Source organism: Equus quagga, chromosome 13 (genome assembly GCF_021613505.1).
Source record: "Equus quagga isolate Etosha38 chromosome 13, UCLA_HA_Equagga_1.0, whole genome shotgun sequence".
NCBI lineage: Eukaryota > Metazoa > Chordata > Mammalia > Perissodactyla > Equidae > Equus > Equus quagga.
The window spans coordinates 61,562,311-61,576,737 of record NC_060279.1 but is presented as its reverse complement, the minus strand read 5'-3'; the positions used below and the strand labels follow the sequence as shown (position 1 = coordinate 61,576,737).

The following is a 14,427-nucleotide window of genomic DNA, read 5'->3' as shown; positions in this document are numbered from 1 at the left end:
ACGCTGTGGTGGCGTCCCATGTAAAATAGAGGAAGATTGGCTCTGAGCTACCATGTGTTGCCAGTCTTCCTCACACACACACACGCACACACACAAAGTATTAAAGACGTGTTTAGGGGAGGTTAGTTGGGTAGCTGGCCTACGTAGGGTGGATGGAGATCTGGAAAAAAAACATCTAAAGTTGGGGAGGAGTAATCTTAGTCAATTTAAAATGTCTGAATTGCACTCAAATCCAGCCAGACTAGGAATGGTTCTTCTATTTAAGAAAACACTTAGGGGCTGGCATTGTTGCACAGAGGTTAAGTTCACACCTTCCGCTTTGGTGGCCTTGGGTTCACTAGTTTGGATCCTGGGTGCGGACATGGCACCGCTTGGCAAGCCATGCTGTGGTAGGCGTCCCACATGTAAAATAGAGAAAGATGGGCACAGATGTTAGCTCAGGGCCAGTCTTCCTCAGCAAAAAGAGGAGGATTGGCAGCAGATGTTAGCTCAGAGCTAATCTTCCTCAAAAAAAAAAAAAAACCCACACTTGGTAGGATTTATTTCTGGTGGACAAAGAGGGGTGGGGCAGGCAGGGTAGGGGAGAGGGTGACTGGTACACAGAGTAGAAGGAGGAGCTGCTTCAGGGAAGTGGGCCAACTTGGGAGGATGTCAGCAACTGCCATTCCCCAAAAGTGAGGGTGGGGGTGTTCAGAAATACTGATCTGGCTGCTGGTGGACTGCTAAGAGTGTATGCAGGGAGCACAGGTAGTCATCCTGGCAGTCCAAGCCAGACAGGCAGGAACAGCCTCAGGTCAGAGTATAGTGGTTAAGCACATGGACAGGGAAATCTGAATCCCAGTTCTGCCATTTAATAGTTTTGTGCCTTGAGTAAATTACTTAAGTTCTCTATGCCTTAGTTTCCTCATCTGTAAAATGGTCATATCTCAAGTTTTATTAGAACTGCACTTATAAGAGTTTCTGACTTCCAGGTAAATGCTTTGTAAAAAATCGAATAGTGACAGAGAATCGATGGAATCCATTGGCAGGATCTAGATTGGATGTAAGGAAGAAAAGAAGTCAAGAATAAAATAAGGAAGACAAGGAAGAAAATGACTCAAGAAGAAAAACACACGTTTCCAGCCTCGGTAGCTGTACGGATGGTGGTGTCACTCAAGTCAGGAAAGTGGTTGGGGGAACTGACATTGGAGGCTGGAAGGACACCAATCCTTCTGTTAAAACTGTCATACATGATAACTTAGAAGGCAGGAAATGTACCAAGTTTGAAGCCCTAGGTGTAGAGCTTGGAAATCAGAATCTTAGTACCATGGTTACTATTGGTTATATTTGTGAAGGTACCAACAACAAAAAAAGCCAGTTTGAAGGCAGAAATAAAAGGTAACTGCATCCACCAAGTCAGGGATGGGGTCAAGGGTCATGGAAACAATGGATTGGGGAGGCCCTCCCAATCAGCCTTACAAAGAACACTCCCCTCTCAGGGTAGAGAGCCCTCAAATTGTCCCCAACAATTCATAATTGTTATAGACCAGTGACTTTATTCTTCCCTTCTGAATGGAAGTGTTTCCTATAGTTTTCCTGCCCCTATTCCACCACTGTACACTGGCTGTGTGCAGGGCAGATAACAACATACCCTAGAATTTCAGCTCCATGCCTGACCAGCTGGTACTTTTAGGTTCTCTCCCATGGTAGATAGATATTCTTGAGGGAAGGAGAGTAAAATTAAATATTTAACAATTGAAAGGGAGACCTGTGTTAATCATTAGGGCTATCACAAATATTCTGACTCTTTCCTGGGCAAAAGGTAGGATTGCAGTTCCCTGCCCTGTGATTTGCTAGGTCCAATGAAATGTAAATGCAAGTCACATATGTCAATTTCAGGCAAATTTGAAAAGTCAGTGCCTCTTCATTACACTGTCTTCTTGGCTCTGTCACACAGCTGGCAATGTTCCAGTGACTGCTCTGTAGGCCCAGGTCAACCATTGATGGCTGTTTAGAAATTAAGAGTTCTTTAAGCCAATAAAATTTGGGGGGTATTAAGGCAACACGATAAGCCTACCCTGGTAAGAGAAACTGGGAAAATTATCGGTTATGCCTCCTGTACTTTTTTCTCAGGTTCCAAATGTCTCCATGCCCAGTAAACTACCCTTAATCTCCCTACTGGGTCACCATATGATTGAGGGGACCGACTTCCTGCTTCTAGTCTTGTTCTCTCCAATCAACCAAAAGGAGCTTTAACAAGCACCCATTCCCACCAATTCACAACCCCTGAGTGGCTTCCTGTTTGTCCTTGGAAACAGTCCCAACATTTTAACATGGCTGAAAACGCCCATTGAGCACTGCTTGTGAGCCTCACCCTCATACGTAACTGCTCTTAGTTTCTCAAAATTGCCACCATCTTCCCTGGCTACCTGTAATACTTTTGTCACCTTCTCTTTGTTGGACTAATGCCTGCCATCCTTCAGATCTCAGCTCAAATGTCTCAGGGAAGCCTTTTATGACCACCCAAGACTAGATTAGATGTACCCCATAACAGCGAGTACTTTCAATATAACTTAAACTGTGTTACTGCTTTTGGTCACTTTTTGAATTAGACTGTAGGTTCCCTGAAAGCAGGTACCATGTCTATTTTGGGTAGTGGATAAACATTTTTTTCTTAAATGATCCTAGGGGGTAAAATAATCATACTTTGTTTTAATCTTTTTTAAACAGTAATATAAGCCTTGACATTTTCCTTTTTTTAAAAAACTTTTTCTTTTGGTTGCATGATCTATGTCCTTTGCTCACTTACAATCTTAATATTGATGTGAGCCAATATAGGCAATTAAAAATTTCCTAGTAGCCACATTAAAAAGGAAAAAAATAAAATTAATTTTAATATATTTTATTTAACCCAATATAAAGTATCAATATAATCCAGTATATAAAAATATATTTTAACATGTAATCAAAACAAAAATATATTTAGCAAAAATTTTAATAAAAAACTAGTGAAATATCTTACATTCTTTTTTTGCTAGATCTTTGATATCTGGTATTTACACTAGCAGTACATCTCAATTCAGATGATAAATTTTCATAGGCTAAAATGAAACATAGTCCTCCTAAAACAAAGTTTTAACAGAAAAATATTTAACATTGCCTCCGTTTTTACATCTAAATTTAAAAGATAAAAAGTTCAGTTTCTCAGTTGTACTAGCCACATTTCAAGTGCTTAATAGCCACACATGGCTAGTACCTACCATACTGGACATCAAGGACTTAGATTATCTTCTCTCATAAAACATTTCCCTCTGTATCTTATCTACTCACATTTCCCAATGTTTCTGAGACCTGAATAAGGCCAATAATGCCCTTAACTCTAAGTTGTTGATTCTAACCAAAAGCTGAGAGCTAATACAATGACTGAGTTATCTGTTTTAGAGCACCTATATTTAAACAAACCAAACAGCCATTTCCACCCATGATCCCACCCTACAACTGTAATTTTCTAGCCTTGAAAGATTTTTGAAATGCCATATATGTATATATGATGGTGATGCAGTAAAGGGAATTGATGTTATCTAGGGGGCATCATGCCTTGAAATCTGCCTGCAAGACTGAAATCTTATCTTTAAAGAATGTTTAGGAGATCGAAACACCAATGTTATCTTGTAAATACTGTTATATATAGATATATACATACAGATGTGGCAATATGGCTGTGGTGGTTTTAAAAATATGTCCACAAACTCTTTGACACTCCACCCTTCAAGAGATGAAGCTTAATACTCTTCCCTTCTCGGGTGGGCCTGACCCAGAGTGACTCACTTCTAACATATAGAACATGGCAGCTCAGGATTAGGTTATTAAAAAGACTGTGTCTTTCATCTTGGGCACGCACTCTTTCTTGGATCATTCCCTTTGGGGGAAGCCAGCTACCAAGCTGTGAGCTGCCTGTGGAGTGACTTATGTGGCAAGGAAGTGAAGGAAGGCTCCATCCCAACACCTAGCAAGGAATCAAAGGCTTTCATCCGACAGTCTGAGAAACTGAGGCCAATCAATGACCACATGAGTGGGCTTGGAAGAGGATCTTGTAGCCAATTAAGCCTTGGGATGACTGTAGCCCAGGCTGACATCTTGACTCTAATCTCACGAGAGACTTTGGACCAGACTATTGAACTTAGCTTCTTCCAGATTTCAGACTCACAGAAACTGTGGCGTGATGTTTATTGTTTTAAGCTGCTAAGTTTTGTGGCAATGTGTTATGCGGCAATGGATAATTCATACAATACAATGGCTTGAAAAAGCTCCCCAATGCCAAATGAGGCATAAATCAAGTAAGCTATTTCTTTTCCCAAGCAGCCTAAAACTAGCATATCCAAATACTTGTTTCTAGGGTGATGCAGTTACTAAAACCATGATGCTACTGATCAGTTTTTGAAATTAACCCTCAGAGTATGAATCTTATTCTTTGGAATTTTGTTTAATGGTGCCAATTCATCATTCGAAGGTATTTGTTATTTGCACTAAGTCTGGTGGCAAATAAGTAAACTTTTTTCATTATGGATCATTAAGGCATTCTTTGAAAGTAAAAGGCTTAATGTTCCGATACAGGAAAACGCCAAGAGAAGTCCTAAGAATGTTTGCCATAACATCTGAACAATCAAATTAAGTGTATATTCCTAAAATGACTAGCTTGAAAGATGGTACTAATTTGATGTGTAATTTTTGGAATTCTTCCTCCCCTCCAAGGTCATTAGTTTATAGTCATAACTCATAGGATTGGTAAAGCAAGCCAGATTTTTTTAAAACCCTAATATACATTGGGAAATTAGTATTTGTTGTTATTTACATTAAAGGTTTTCTTTGGAATTAACAGAAATGACCACTAGATGCCACTTTTTTTTTTTAAGGTTAAAAAGCAGGATGCAAGCACAGTTCAGAAACAACAAAATCAATTTTCATGTCATAATGAACACTAGAACAGAAATTGTTGGATTATGTCAATAAAGAGCCAAGACACTGTTTTCACTACACAGAAGTTTATTATGAAAGAAAATTAAACATACAGACACACAGTATGGCTAATGGTGGCAAAAACAATCTGGTAGCTTAAGGCAAGTTTTAATGGAGATGAATACAGAAAAGATGATGCAATGATGTAATTTTGTTTAAATACAGATTATGGAAAAATATCAGATTGCATCAATAACTTAAAAGTAGTTTTTAAAGCCTGCACTATTGGAGAAAAAGGGCTCATGATCTTAATGCCAGCATTAAGACAGACAGAAGCAGCACAGTGCTAAATGACAAGAAAAATTCACTATTTACAGAAGGATAGCAATTGAACATTTAATAACATTTGACTTTAGTTACTAGTGGACCAAAAGCCTTTAGCTGGAAGCAATAGAGAAAAATGTACCATCATCATGTTATTAAAAAAAAAATTTAAGTGCAGAAGTCAAAAACAAAGGTCTGTGATAAAATAACCTTAAAACACCACTGTAAGGACCACTTAAAAGGCAATTTCCTCAGGGGAAGTTAGGGCACTGAGTGTGTAAACATGTGAGCTGCACAACACCAAATACCAACCAAATTCATTCATAGTACTTAGTCACACAAGATCAGCATGGTCTTTTATGATGCATTATTGTTTATAACAATTTAAACACACTCCTTACCATGCATGACTTCAAATATATAACAAATATTTTTATTCTGAGATACAGGATATGTTTAAGAATTATAAGACCTATGTACAATGAAAGTCACATCTCCCTCATCAATCGATATGTATATATGTTTTAAATGCAATAACCTTATTCAGACTTCAGTTCATTTTCTGAATTGACCATGTCAGTTTTTCAAACTGTTTAAAATAATGCCATTCTGTTATGATAAAATACATTTTTGCAAAAATTCAGAAATGTAACATTTAATGAATATGACCATGAAAAATATTTGTAAGGAGGTGCCAAATGACTTAGCACTTTCTTCCAGTCTTGTATTTAAAAAAAAAAGCTGCATTCAATTTGACAGTGAGCCTATTTAAAAAATATTCTTATACTAATTCATCTCAAAAGGTTCTATTTATAGTCCTTTTGGAAAATACTATATAACTTATTAATTTTTTCCAGAATAATTAATGGAAGAAAATGTATCCTCTGCACAGATGAACATTTTCTCTCTAAGACTAATCTTTCATCACCCAGCATTGTTTTTACAAAAGCATGCATTATAAAATACATAAAAGCAGCTATCTTAAACATGATTTTAATACAATATTACCTTTGTAGCTGATTCATCACTGTCTCCAGTTTAATATGCTGTTACATACATGAAGAAGCTCCAGTATCCCTTTTCTGATTGACGTTTTTAAAAAAATCCCTGAATAAAACAGAAGCCAGCCTGCGACTTCTTTAGGCATTTCAGTAGAATATTACCATTTATGAAGAGTAACTCCAACACAAACTCATGATTACAGAACACACTCTAAAACAGATCTGGCGCAGATTAGAGTTAATACCAATTTAAAATTTTTACGTTTAAAAAAGAAAGAAAAGGAGCTGATTATCAACATTTAAAAGGATACTGCAACTTTAACAACTGTAAACTTTGTGTTAGAAGGCTGTGGCAGACAGCTCTATGCTACTAGGTTTTTAGCTTGTAAATAATGCAAACAAATCAGCAGTTTTAAAATGCCATAGACTAAAAAAGCATAAAAGGAAAGGGGGAAACAAAACAAAAAACCAAGAAAGCCTATCTAAAATGAAGCTGTATAACCAACACATCTAAAATTAAAAAAAAAAAAAAAAATTAGAGCAACTGATTAAAGGAAAAAACCCTCTGATAAAAATTTTAATTTCTTGACTTGTTTTGTAATGGCATGAACTTTTAAATTAAAATGGAGAAAAAAAAAGAGCTTTACAAGTGGATAGTTTCAACTTACTAAAATAATGCCAACAAGGTAAGCTTGCATAGAAAAAAATTTCAAATTATTACTGGCTACATGCATACAAAATTAGAAATGCAGGTATTATAATCATAGTGCAAAACCATGGCAGTTTGTGATGTTTTGTTACTGCCTAAGGTTGAGAAATAGACCGTAGTACCTCCAGTTATCACAGTTTCTGGTCTTTTAATCAATTATTTCTGCTGACTAGAAACAATGTAAAGATGGGGGCACATCTGCTGTGCTACCAATCAACGAAGTTTGAGGTCATCACCACCACCTAAATTGGAACCAGGACTAGGGTCTTGCTGTCTTCTTGCCTGCAATGACAAAATCAGAATTTGGGATCAAAACATGTTTTGCAAATCAAAGTGCTAGATAAATAAAACATAAGACACAACAGAACATAAGAAAAGTTTTTGACTAAAATATTTTCAGCCAGTATCTCTACATGTAAGAGGAAAAAGAATTTAAATTATGTATGAAATATTTTGCTAAAGTTTCCTTAAAAAACACGAATAAAAATCCTGTTATATTCAAAAGAGCAATACCAAAATATGTACTATGTATAAAAGAAGAACAAATCTACCTTTACAGTTTTGGGACTAGAGGGTTTAACTTTAACACATTATGCAATCACCTTAGAAGCAAACTTTCCCTTTTAGTAATAGCTGACATTTACTGAGCACCAACTACATGCTGGGTACTGTTTCAAGCACTTTCCAAGGATGAACTAACTTAATAATCCCTGCTGGGCCCAGCCCCATGGCCGAGTGCTTAAAGGTCCGAGAGCTCTGCTTTGGCAGCCCGGGTTCAAGGATTTGGACCCCAGGTGCAGACCTACTCCACTCACCAGCCGTGCTCTAGAGGTGTCCTACATACCGAAAAAAAAAAGAGGAGGATTGGCACGGATGTGAGCTCAGGGCTAACCTTCCTCAAGCAAAAAAAAGAGGAGGACTGGCACGGATGTGAGCTCAGGGTTAACCTTCCTCAAGCAAAAAAAAGAGGAGGACTGGCATGGATGTGAGCTCAGAGCACATCTTCCTCAGCCAGAAAATAAATAAATAAACAAACAAATAAAATAATCCCTGACAACCACTTATAACACAGATGCTATTATTTATCCATTTTACAGATAAAGAAACTGAGTCACACTTCTGTATACAGTCTACTAATTATATGATTGAAAAATGTAGTAGTATCTCTTACTGAATTTCATCTCTACCAACTGAGTTTTTACTAAAAATCTGTACCTTAAGAAATAAAATCCAGGCCACAACTGGAAGGGCCTACAACTAAAATATACAACTATGTACTGAGGGGATTTGGGGAGAAAAAGGAGAAAGAAAAAAAAAAAGATTGGCAATAGTTGTTAGCTCAGGTGCCAATCTTTAAAAAAAGAAAAAGAAAGAAAATCCAGAACTGGATTTAAGTACTGTCTCAAAACAAAAATAGAAATATAAAATTAGAGTCCTTGATACACTTATATCCCCAGAAGTACCTTTACAACAATACTTAACTAAGAGCCTTGATAATTATAAACACAGGATTTCAATTGTCACTTAGAATAAACATTTCTAGGTAAACTATTTATGGGAAATTACTTAATAGAGAACATCCAACCACTAACATTTTGTGCATGACACTCTCTGCTAACAAAAAGTTTTAATATAACATAGTGCCCCTTTGGTCTACACACAACATTTACTTTCAGTCTCATTCACAAATCCCAATGCATGTTTCTTCCATAAACTTTCTTTAGTGACTACAAATGTCAGTCAAGCACAAAAATGTGTTCGTATACAGAACGAGGTTCCTTCAGCAGCAGTTGTCCTACATGAGATAAGGGGAAATCCATTTTACCAGTTGTTTCAGCAAAAGACCTTGAGGTCAACCTTAACATCTCTTTCTCTCACACTCAACAGTGAATTCTGACAGTTCTACATTTAAATACATCCTGAATCTGACCACTTCTCACTGCTACCATGCTCATCTAGTCCAGCCACCATCATCTTTCATCTGGATCTTGTTTTTAGCCAACCCTGTTATATGCCAGCAACTGAGACTAACTGAAATTACCTATGCAATCTTTAGCTAAATGGAATCATGTATTAACGTCACCAAGTGATTCTGCACTGTCTATGTCATTTTTTGGTAACAAATTTAACCAAAAATCGAAACATTTTGATTTCAATTCTTACTATCTAAAACAGTTCTTAGAGAAAGAACATCCTTGACCTGCAAAGAAACATCTCAACAAGTCACAGTTGTACTACAAGACCAAGTTCAGTCAGAAGTTCCAGCTAAGTCATCATTTTTCAAAAGGGTTATGTTGTTTAGACAGAAATGGCACTGCCTTATTCACTGTCAAACAAATCAAATAAAATCCAACACTAACTTCTGTAATCTTTCTTATAAATTTTGATATGTTACTCTAGCAGATTTTAACTATTTTTTATCAGCAGGCTGCACATTGACGAAATTTTAACCTATTCCTTTCAATTAACTAGTCAGGGTAAAGTTATGCTGCATGGTTACAGACAGAAAGAGCTACGGAATGCACGTGCATCAGAAAAACAATTTATGTTCCATACTGAATCAATGCTAAATGTAGTGTGAGCAGAGATCAATCCTGCAAAATCAGAGATGGTGATATAAGCACCTGGTTTCAGTCAATGAAGGTCAGAAAGGGGCTGAGCAATGAAGAAACACCAAGTATAATCAATTCTAACTATATATTTATAAATGACCTCAAATCTACCAATAATACTTCATGAAAATGATATTTCAGCTTCTGTCTTGGGATAAGGGTAATTTTCAAATTATTTTAATAATAATGGAATGACTCCAAACTACTAAGAACCTAGAGTTCTCCTCACCGGTCACGGCTGTGCAAAAGGTGCCATGGGTTATTTGCTTAAAATATATTTTTGATAAAAGCAAGGAGAAGAGTAAAGAAAAGTTGCTCTCTATTTATTTGTGTTTTAGTTTCTGTTTACATTGTGAAGAAGAAATGAGGAAGATGTAAGGGGAGACACTGTGAAGGAGGGTCAAGAATAGGAAAAAGAGAAGAGGAGGCGAAGTCTCACACAGTTTGAAGGAGAAGAGGGAAGAATGAGAGATCCGGGAAACCGGAAGGAAATTTAATGCTAGAAGGGAAGATAGATGAACTGTCATATGAAGGAGACAAATACAGAAAGAGATTTAGGTTCAGTGAAAAATCTTCCACAGGACTGAAATTTAACAAGTGAACAAGCTGCCTTGAGAAGCAGTGTTTTTTACTGTGGCCGTTTTCTAATGGAGGCTTGGTGTTTTAGATGGAATTTTTCCGTGGGTAAAAAGCTAGACTAGATGATGGCAAGGAAACCTCTGAATTCAATTAATGCAAAAACATAAAGTACTTAATTTCTAGTTTCTTTCTCCCCAGTCAATCCACATGAGCCCTTGAGTCTACCCTTTTATTAACAGTTTTTCAGAACAGAGTTTTAACATAAAGCAGACACCCACAAGCCTGTTCAGAATACAAACATGTTTTAATATTTATAAAGAATCAATCTAGACATTTTATTACAGACTTCTTACTACCAGTTGCTCCTGTTTTCTTTCTTTCAATATATCATCACCCAGAAACATGGCAAATCCAATTTCTAGGGGGCAACCACAGGGATGAGTCCAAAATGAAGAGAGAAAGAAAAGTCACCAGGAACTGGAGTTTTCCCAACTACTCAGGGATATGCAGTAGCAGCCGAGAGCAGGGATACCCAAATATAAATGAATAAAGCTTCTTGGTTGATTTCCATCCTTTTATTATCAAGATCATCAAACTGCTGAACATTCTTTATGAGAAAATGCCCTAATAATTAAAAATAACTACAATTTGGGTGTATACTATGTCCAGATGCTGTGCTAATCAATTTATGCTGTGTCAATTTATGTTTGACACTTGGCTAAAAGTCAGAACACAGAATTACAGTCATGCACCACATAAGGACATTAAATGGTCAATGACAGACCACATACATGGTGGTGGTCCCATAAGATTAGTACCATACAGCCTAGGTGTGTAGTAGGCTATACCATCTGGTTTGTGTAAGTACACTCTATGATGTTTGCACAATGCTGAAATCACCTAACGATGCATTTCTCAGAATGTATCCTCATCATTAAGTAATGCATGACTATAATGTTTTAGAGTGGAACAGTACTTCAGAGATCTGGTTCAACTCTTATTTTACAGATGATGAGCCTGAGATCAACAAGGTTAAGTGATTCCCCTAAGATTACATAGTTAGCTGGTGGCAGTCAGAAACAAACTCAGACCTCTGGAAAAGATAAATCTTTAACTCACAATTAAGCATTAACGTCAGCCTCTTAAGTCATTGCTATTTCTCCCAATTGCTGAGGATGGAGGAGACACAGAGCAGAAATTTTAAGTCCTAACATGAAAGAAAGGAATGTACTTTGCTCAAACTCATTAAAAAGGTATAAGCCAGGTCAGTAGACAATTATAAACACCTGTCAGATAAATAGCCTGCAAGAGCTGGTCTAATAGGTACGTCAAAAATATAGTTCTTAGAAAGTATACTTCAGGAAAACTTTAAATATGAAGTGACATTTCAAAATAAGAGAGAGAGTGGAGCTAATCTACGTTTCTGGGCTTGGGCTGGGACAGCTCTACCACTTGAGCTATGTGATCTCAGACAGGCTTTTTATCTTCTTTCAGCCTCAGTTCCTCAAAATGGAGATACACCTTGTAAGAGGATTTAAGAATCCAGTGTAGGGGCCAGCCGGGTGGCGCAGTGGTTGGGTTCACGCACTCTGCTTTAGCAGCCCAGGGTTTGTGGGTTTGGATTCCCGGCATGGACCTGCACAATGCTCATCAAGTCATGCTGTGGCAGTGTCCCACATACAAAATGGAGGCTAATCTTCCTCACCAAAAAAAAAAAAAGAAGAAGAAGAAAGAAAGAAAGAAAAGAAAAAAAGAATCCAGTGTAAAGCAAATACTGTGGTGTATCCAGCTATGTCACCATTTCTCAAGTGTGGCATATAGTAAGCTCTCATGCTGTTGTTATTACAACAAAGTAGCTCATCACTTCCCAATTTATCTATATGAACTTTTCAAATGTTAAGAAAATCTGCATCCTGCAGATAAGAGCAATTTTTACAAACTAAAAAAAAATAAATTTAATAAAGTCTATTATCTCCTATGTTAGAGAGCAAACCAAGACTCTTTCTCTCTTAGTATGGGAAAAGGCAGATCTGGTATCCTCTTCCGATTCTCAGTCTAGTAGTTCATATTCCCAGTTCACTCTCATCTACTGCCTTTACCCAAAACACATCTCAGGAAGGCCCAGGATAGACAGAATCTTACGTTAATTAGTCCTTACACAAAAATGAATGTTGGCAGAGTAAAGTGATTTGAAAACTGAAGTCTGGAAATTTACAATAAATAGAGCTGGAATTTTTTTTCTTGGACCACACAGAATCGAAGACTCCAAAAACACACAAAACACAAAACCACATAAAGCCCTCTGCCTGTTTTTATTTCCAAATAGTTTCCACATAAATTCTCCGATTTGCTGAATTGTATTAAACTGCCCATACTACAATAAGCAATAATTATTTACCCATTCTCTGACATTAAAGACAATAATTTATTTGCTAACGCTTTATAAGCTGACCAAATGAAAGCATGTTCTAGGTAATGATAGGGAAAAATCTCTTTCAGCACCCTGTCACCTGAATTAAGAGCCAACGGTACCATATTACAGTTTTAGGTTAAGAGGCCAATCAAGTTGAAAGCAGTCTCTAGACAGAGACTGTGTATGAGCTGCTATCAAGCAGATGAGGAGGTATCTTTCCAATTTATCTATGACCAGAGCACTCAGGCTGTCCCTTATTAACCTCAATCTCCCTTCACAAAAGCCCAAAGTAAGGCATTTGAATTACAGTTATAGAGATGTATAACCTGAACAGAATGCCCATGGGTAACATGCCAACATTTTCAAGTTGTGGAAGGTTTCTCAGGTAGAAAAAGCACTAGGCTACTTCTATGTGGCAACAGATACCAATGGGCAGGCATTTCATAGAAGAAATGTCTGAGATTATTTTTTCTTTTTTAAAGTCTACTTTTTACTAAAGTAAAGAAGAGCGTACAAATCATAAACATATAACTTGATAAATTTTCACTAAGTGAACACATCCATACAACTAGCACCCAGATCAAGAAGATATTATTACCAAAACTTGGCAAGTTCTCCTTATGCCCTCTCCCAGTCACTACTCAATGCCCAGGGTAACTGCTATCTCAACCTCCAACAGAACCAAGGAAAGTTCAAAAACAAACACCACCAGAATCTAAAGTAGCATGGCAAAATAGTATCTTTGACTGTCACAGTCTGAAGTTAGGACATGCCTGCCTTTACTGCCAGTCCAGATATGTTGTGAGCTAAGGTGCATAGAAAGAGGAGGTGAAGAAACTAGCTTTCACTGAGCCGCATTCTAAGTGTCAGATACTGAACTAGGCATAGGCAGCAACCCGGGAGGTAGACTGTTAGCCCTGTTTACAGATGAGGTTCAAGAGGACAAGCAACTTTCCTAGTGTCACACGGCAACAAGTAGTAGAGCTAGGATTCAAAACTAGGGCAATCTATTACAAACCTCATGCTCATTCTACTACATCAGATGCCCAGGTTACATCAAACCAGCTACTGGGCTTCCTGAAAACACCCCACAGACTCCAGAGGGAGGTCAGAATATTCCCTACCCCTGCTTCACTCAGAGCAGTGCCCCTTTTATCTATTTTATACATTGGGGTTCCATATAAAATTTCAAATGAAGAAAGGAATTCACATTTTTTAAAATAGCCTATATGCCAGAGATACAGAGAGCAAGTTCTAGGGTCTTCTGTTTTCATCACTCTGTGTTAACACTAAAAACAAATTTTCTTTCTTTTCTAAATAGGTAATAGATGCACATGTTACAAAATTCAAAAGGTACAAAGATAAACTGTGAAAAGTAATCACCCTCCCATGTGGCCCCCAGACATCCGATTCCCCTCCATAGTTTCTAGTTCTGGTTTCTTACATATTCTACTAGACAGAGATTATGCATATTCAAACAAATATATGTAGGTATTCCTTTTAAAAATACCCACAGGGCAAGATATTATACACAATGTTCTGTACCTTTTACATATCATTGTATTGTACCCCAAAGATTTAACAGTATTTGGACAGGTTACTAAAATAAATGTTTCTTCATTTCACTGTAGTTTTTTATTTGCCAAATTAATGATAATCTGCCATTACCTCTGAAAGGTAAAGAAAATATGATACTACTAAAATATCCTTTTCCAGAAAAATCAGAAAAAGAAAATGCTAAATCCTAAATGATGGATTGGAAACTTTCTAAATTTTCACAGATGGTGAATGGAAACATACCCAACTGATTTCAGGCTAAAAGACACTGGCAAAAGTCAAAACCCCTTGGGCCAT

General features: G+C 37.1%; 1 protein-coding gene across 2 annotated transcripts in view; it reads right to left on the bottom strand.

The window, feature by feature from the left end:
* Positions 1 to 5,004: 5,004 nt before the first annotated feature.
* CBFB (core-binding factor subunit beta) overlaps positions 5,005 to 14,427 on the bottom strand; it is a 50,417-nt gene continuing 40,994 nt past the window's right edge. For both annotated transcript variants that reach the window (XM_046682689.1, XM_046682688.1), the window contains exon 6: positions 5,005 to 7,251. In XM_046682689.1, the coding sequence (XP_046538645.1) occupies positions 7,229 to 7,251 (23 nt within the window). In that variant the 3' untranslated portion in view covers positions 5,005 to 7,228. The remainder of the gene's footprint in view (positions 7,252 to 14,427) is intronic.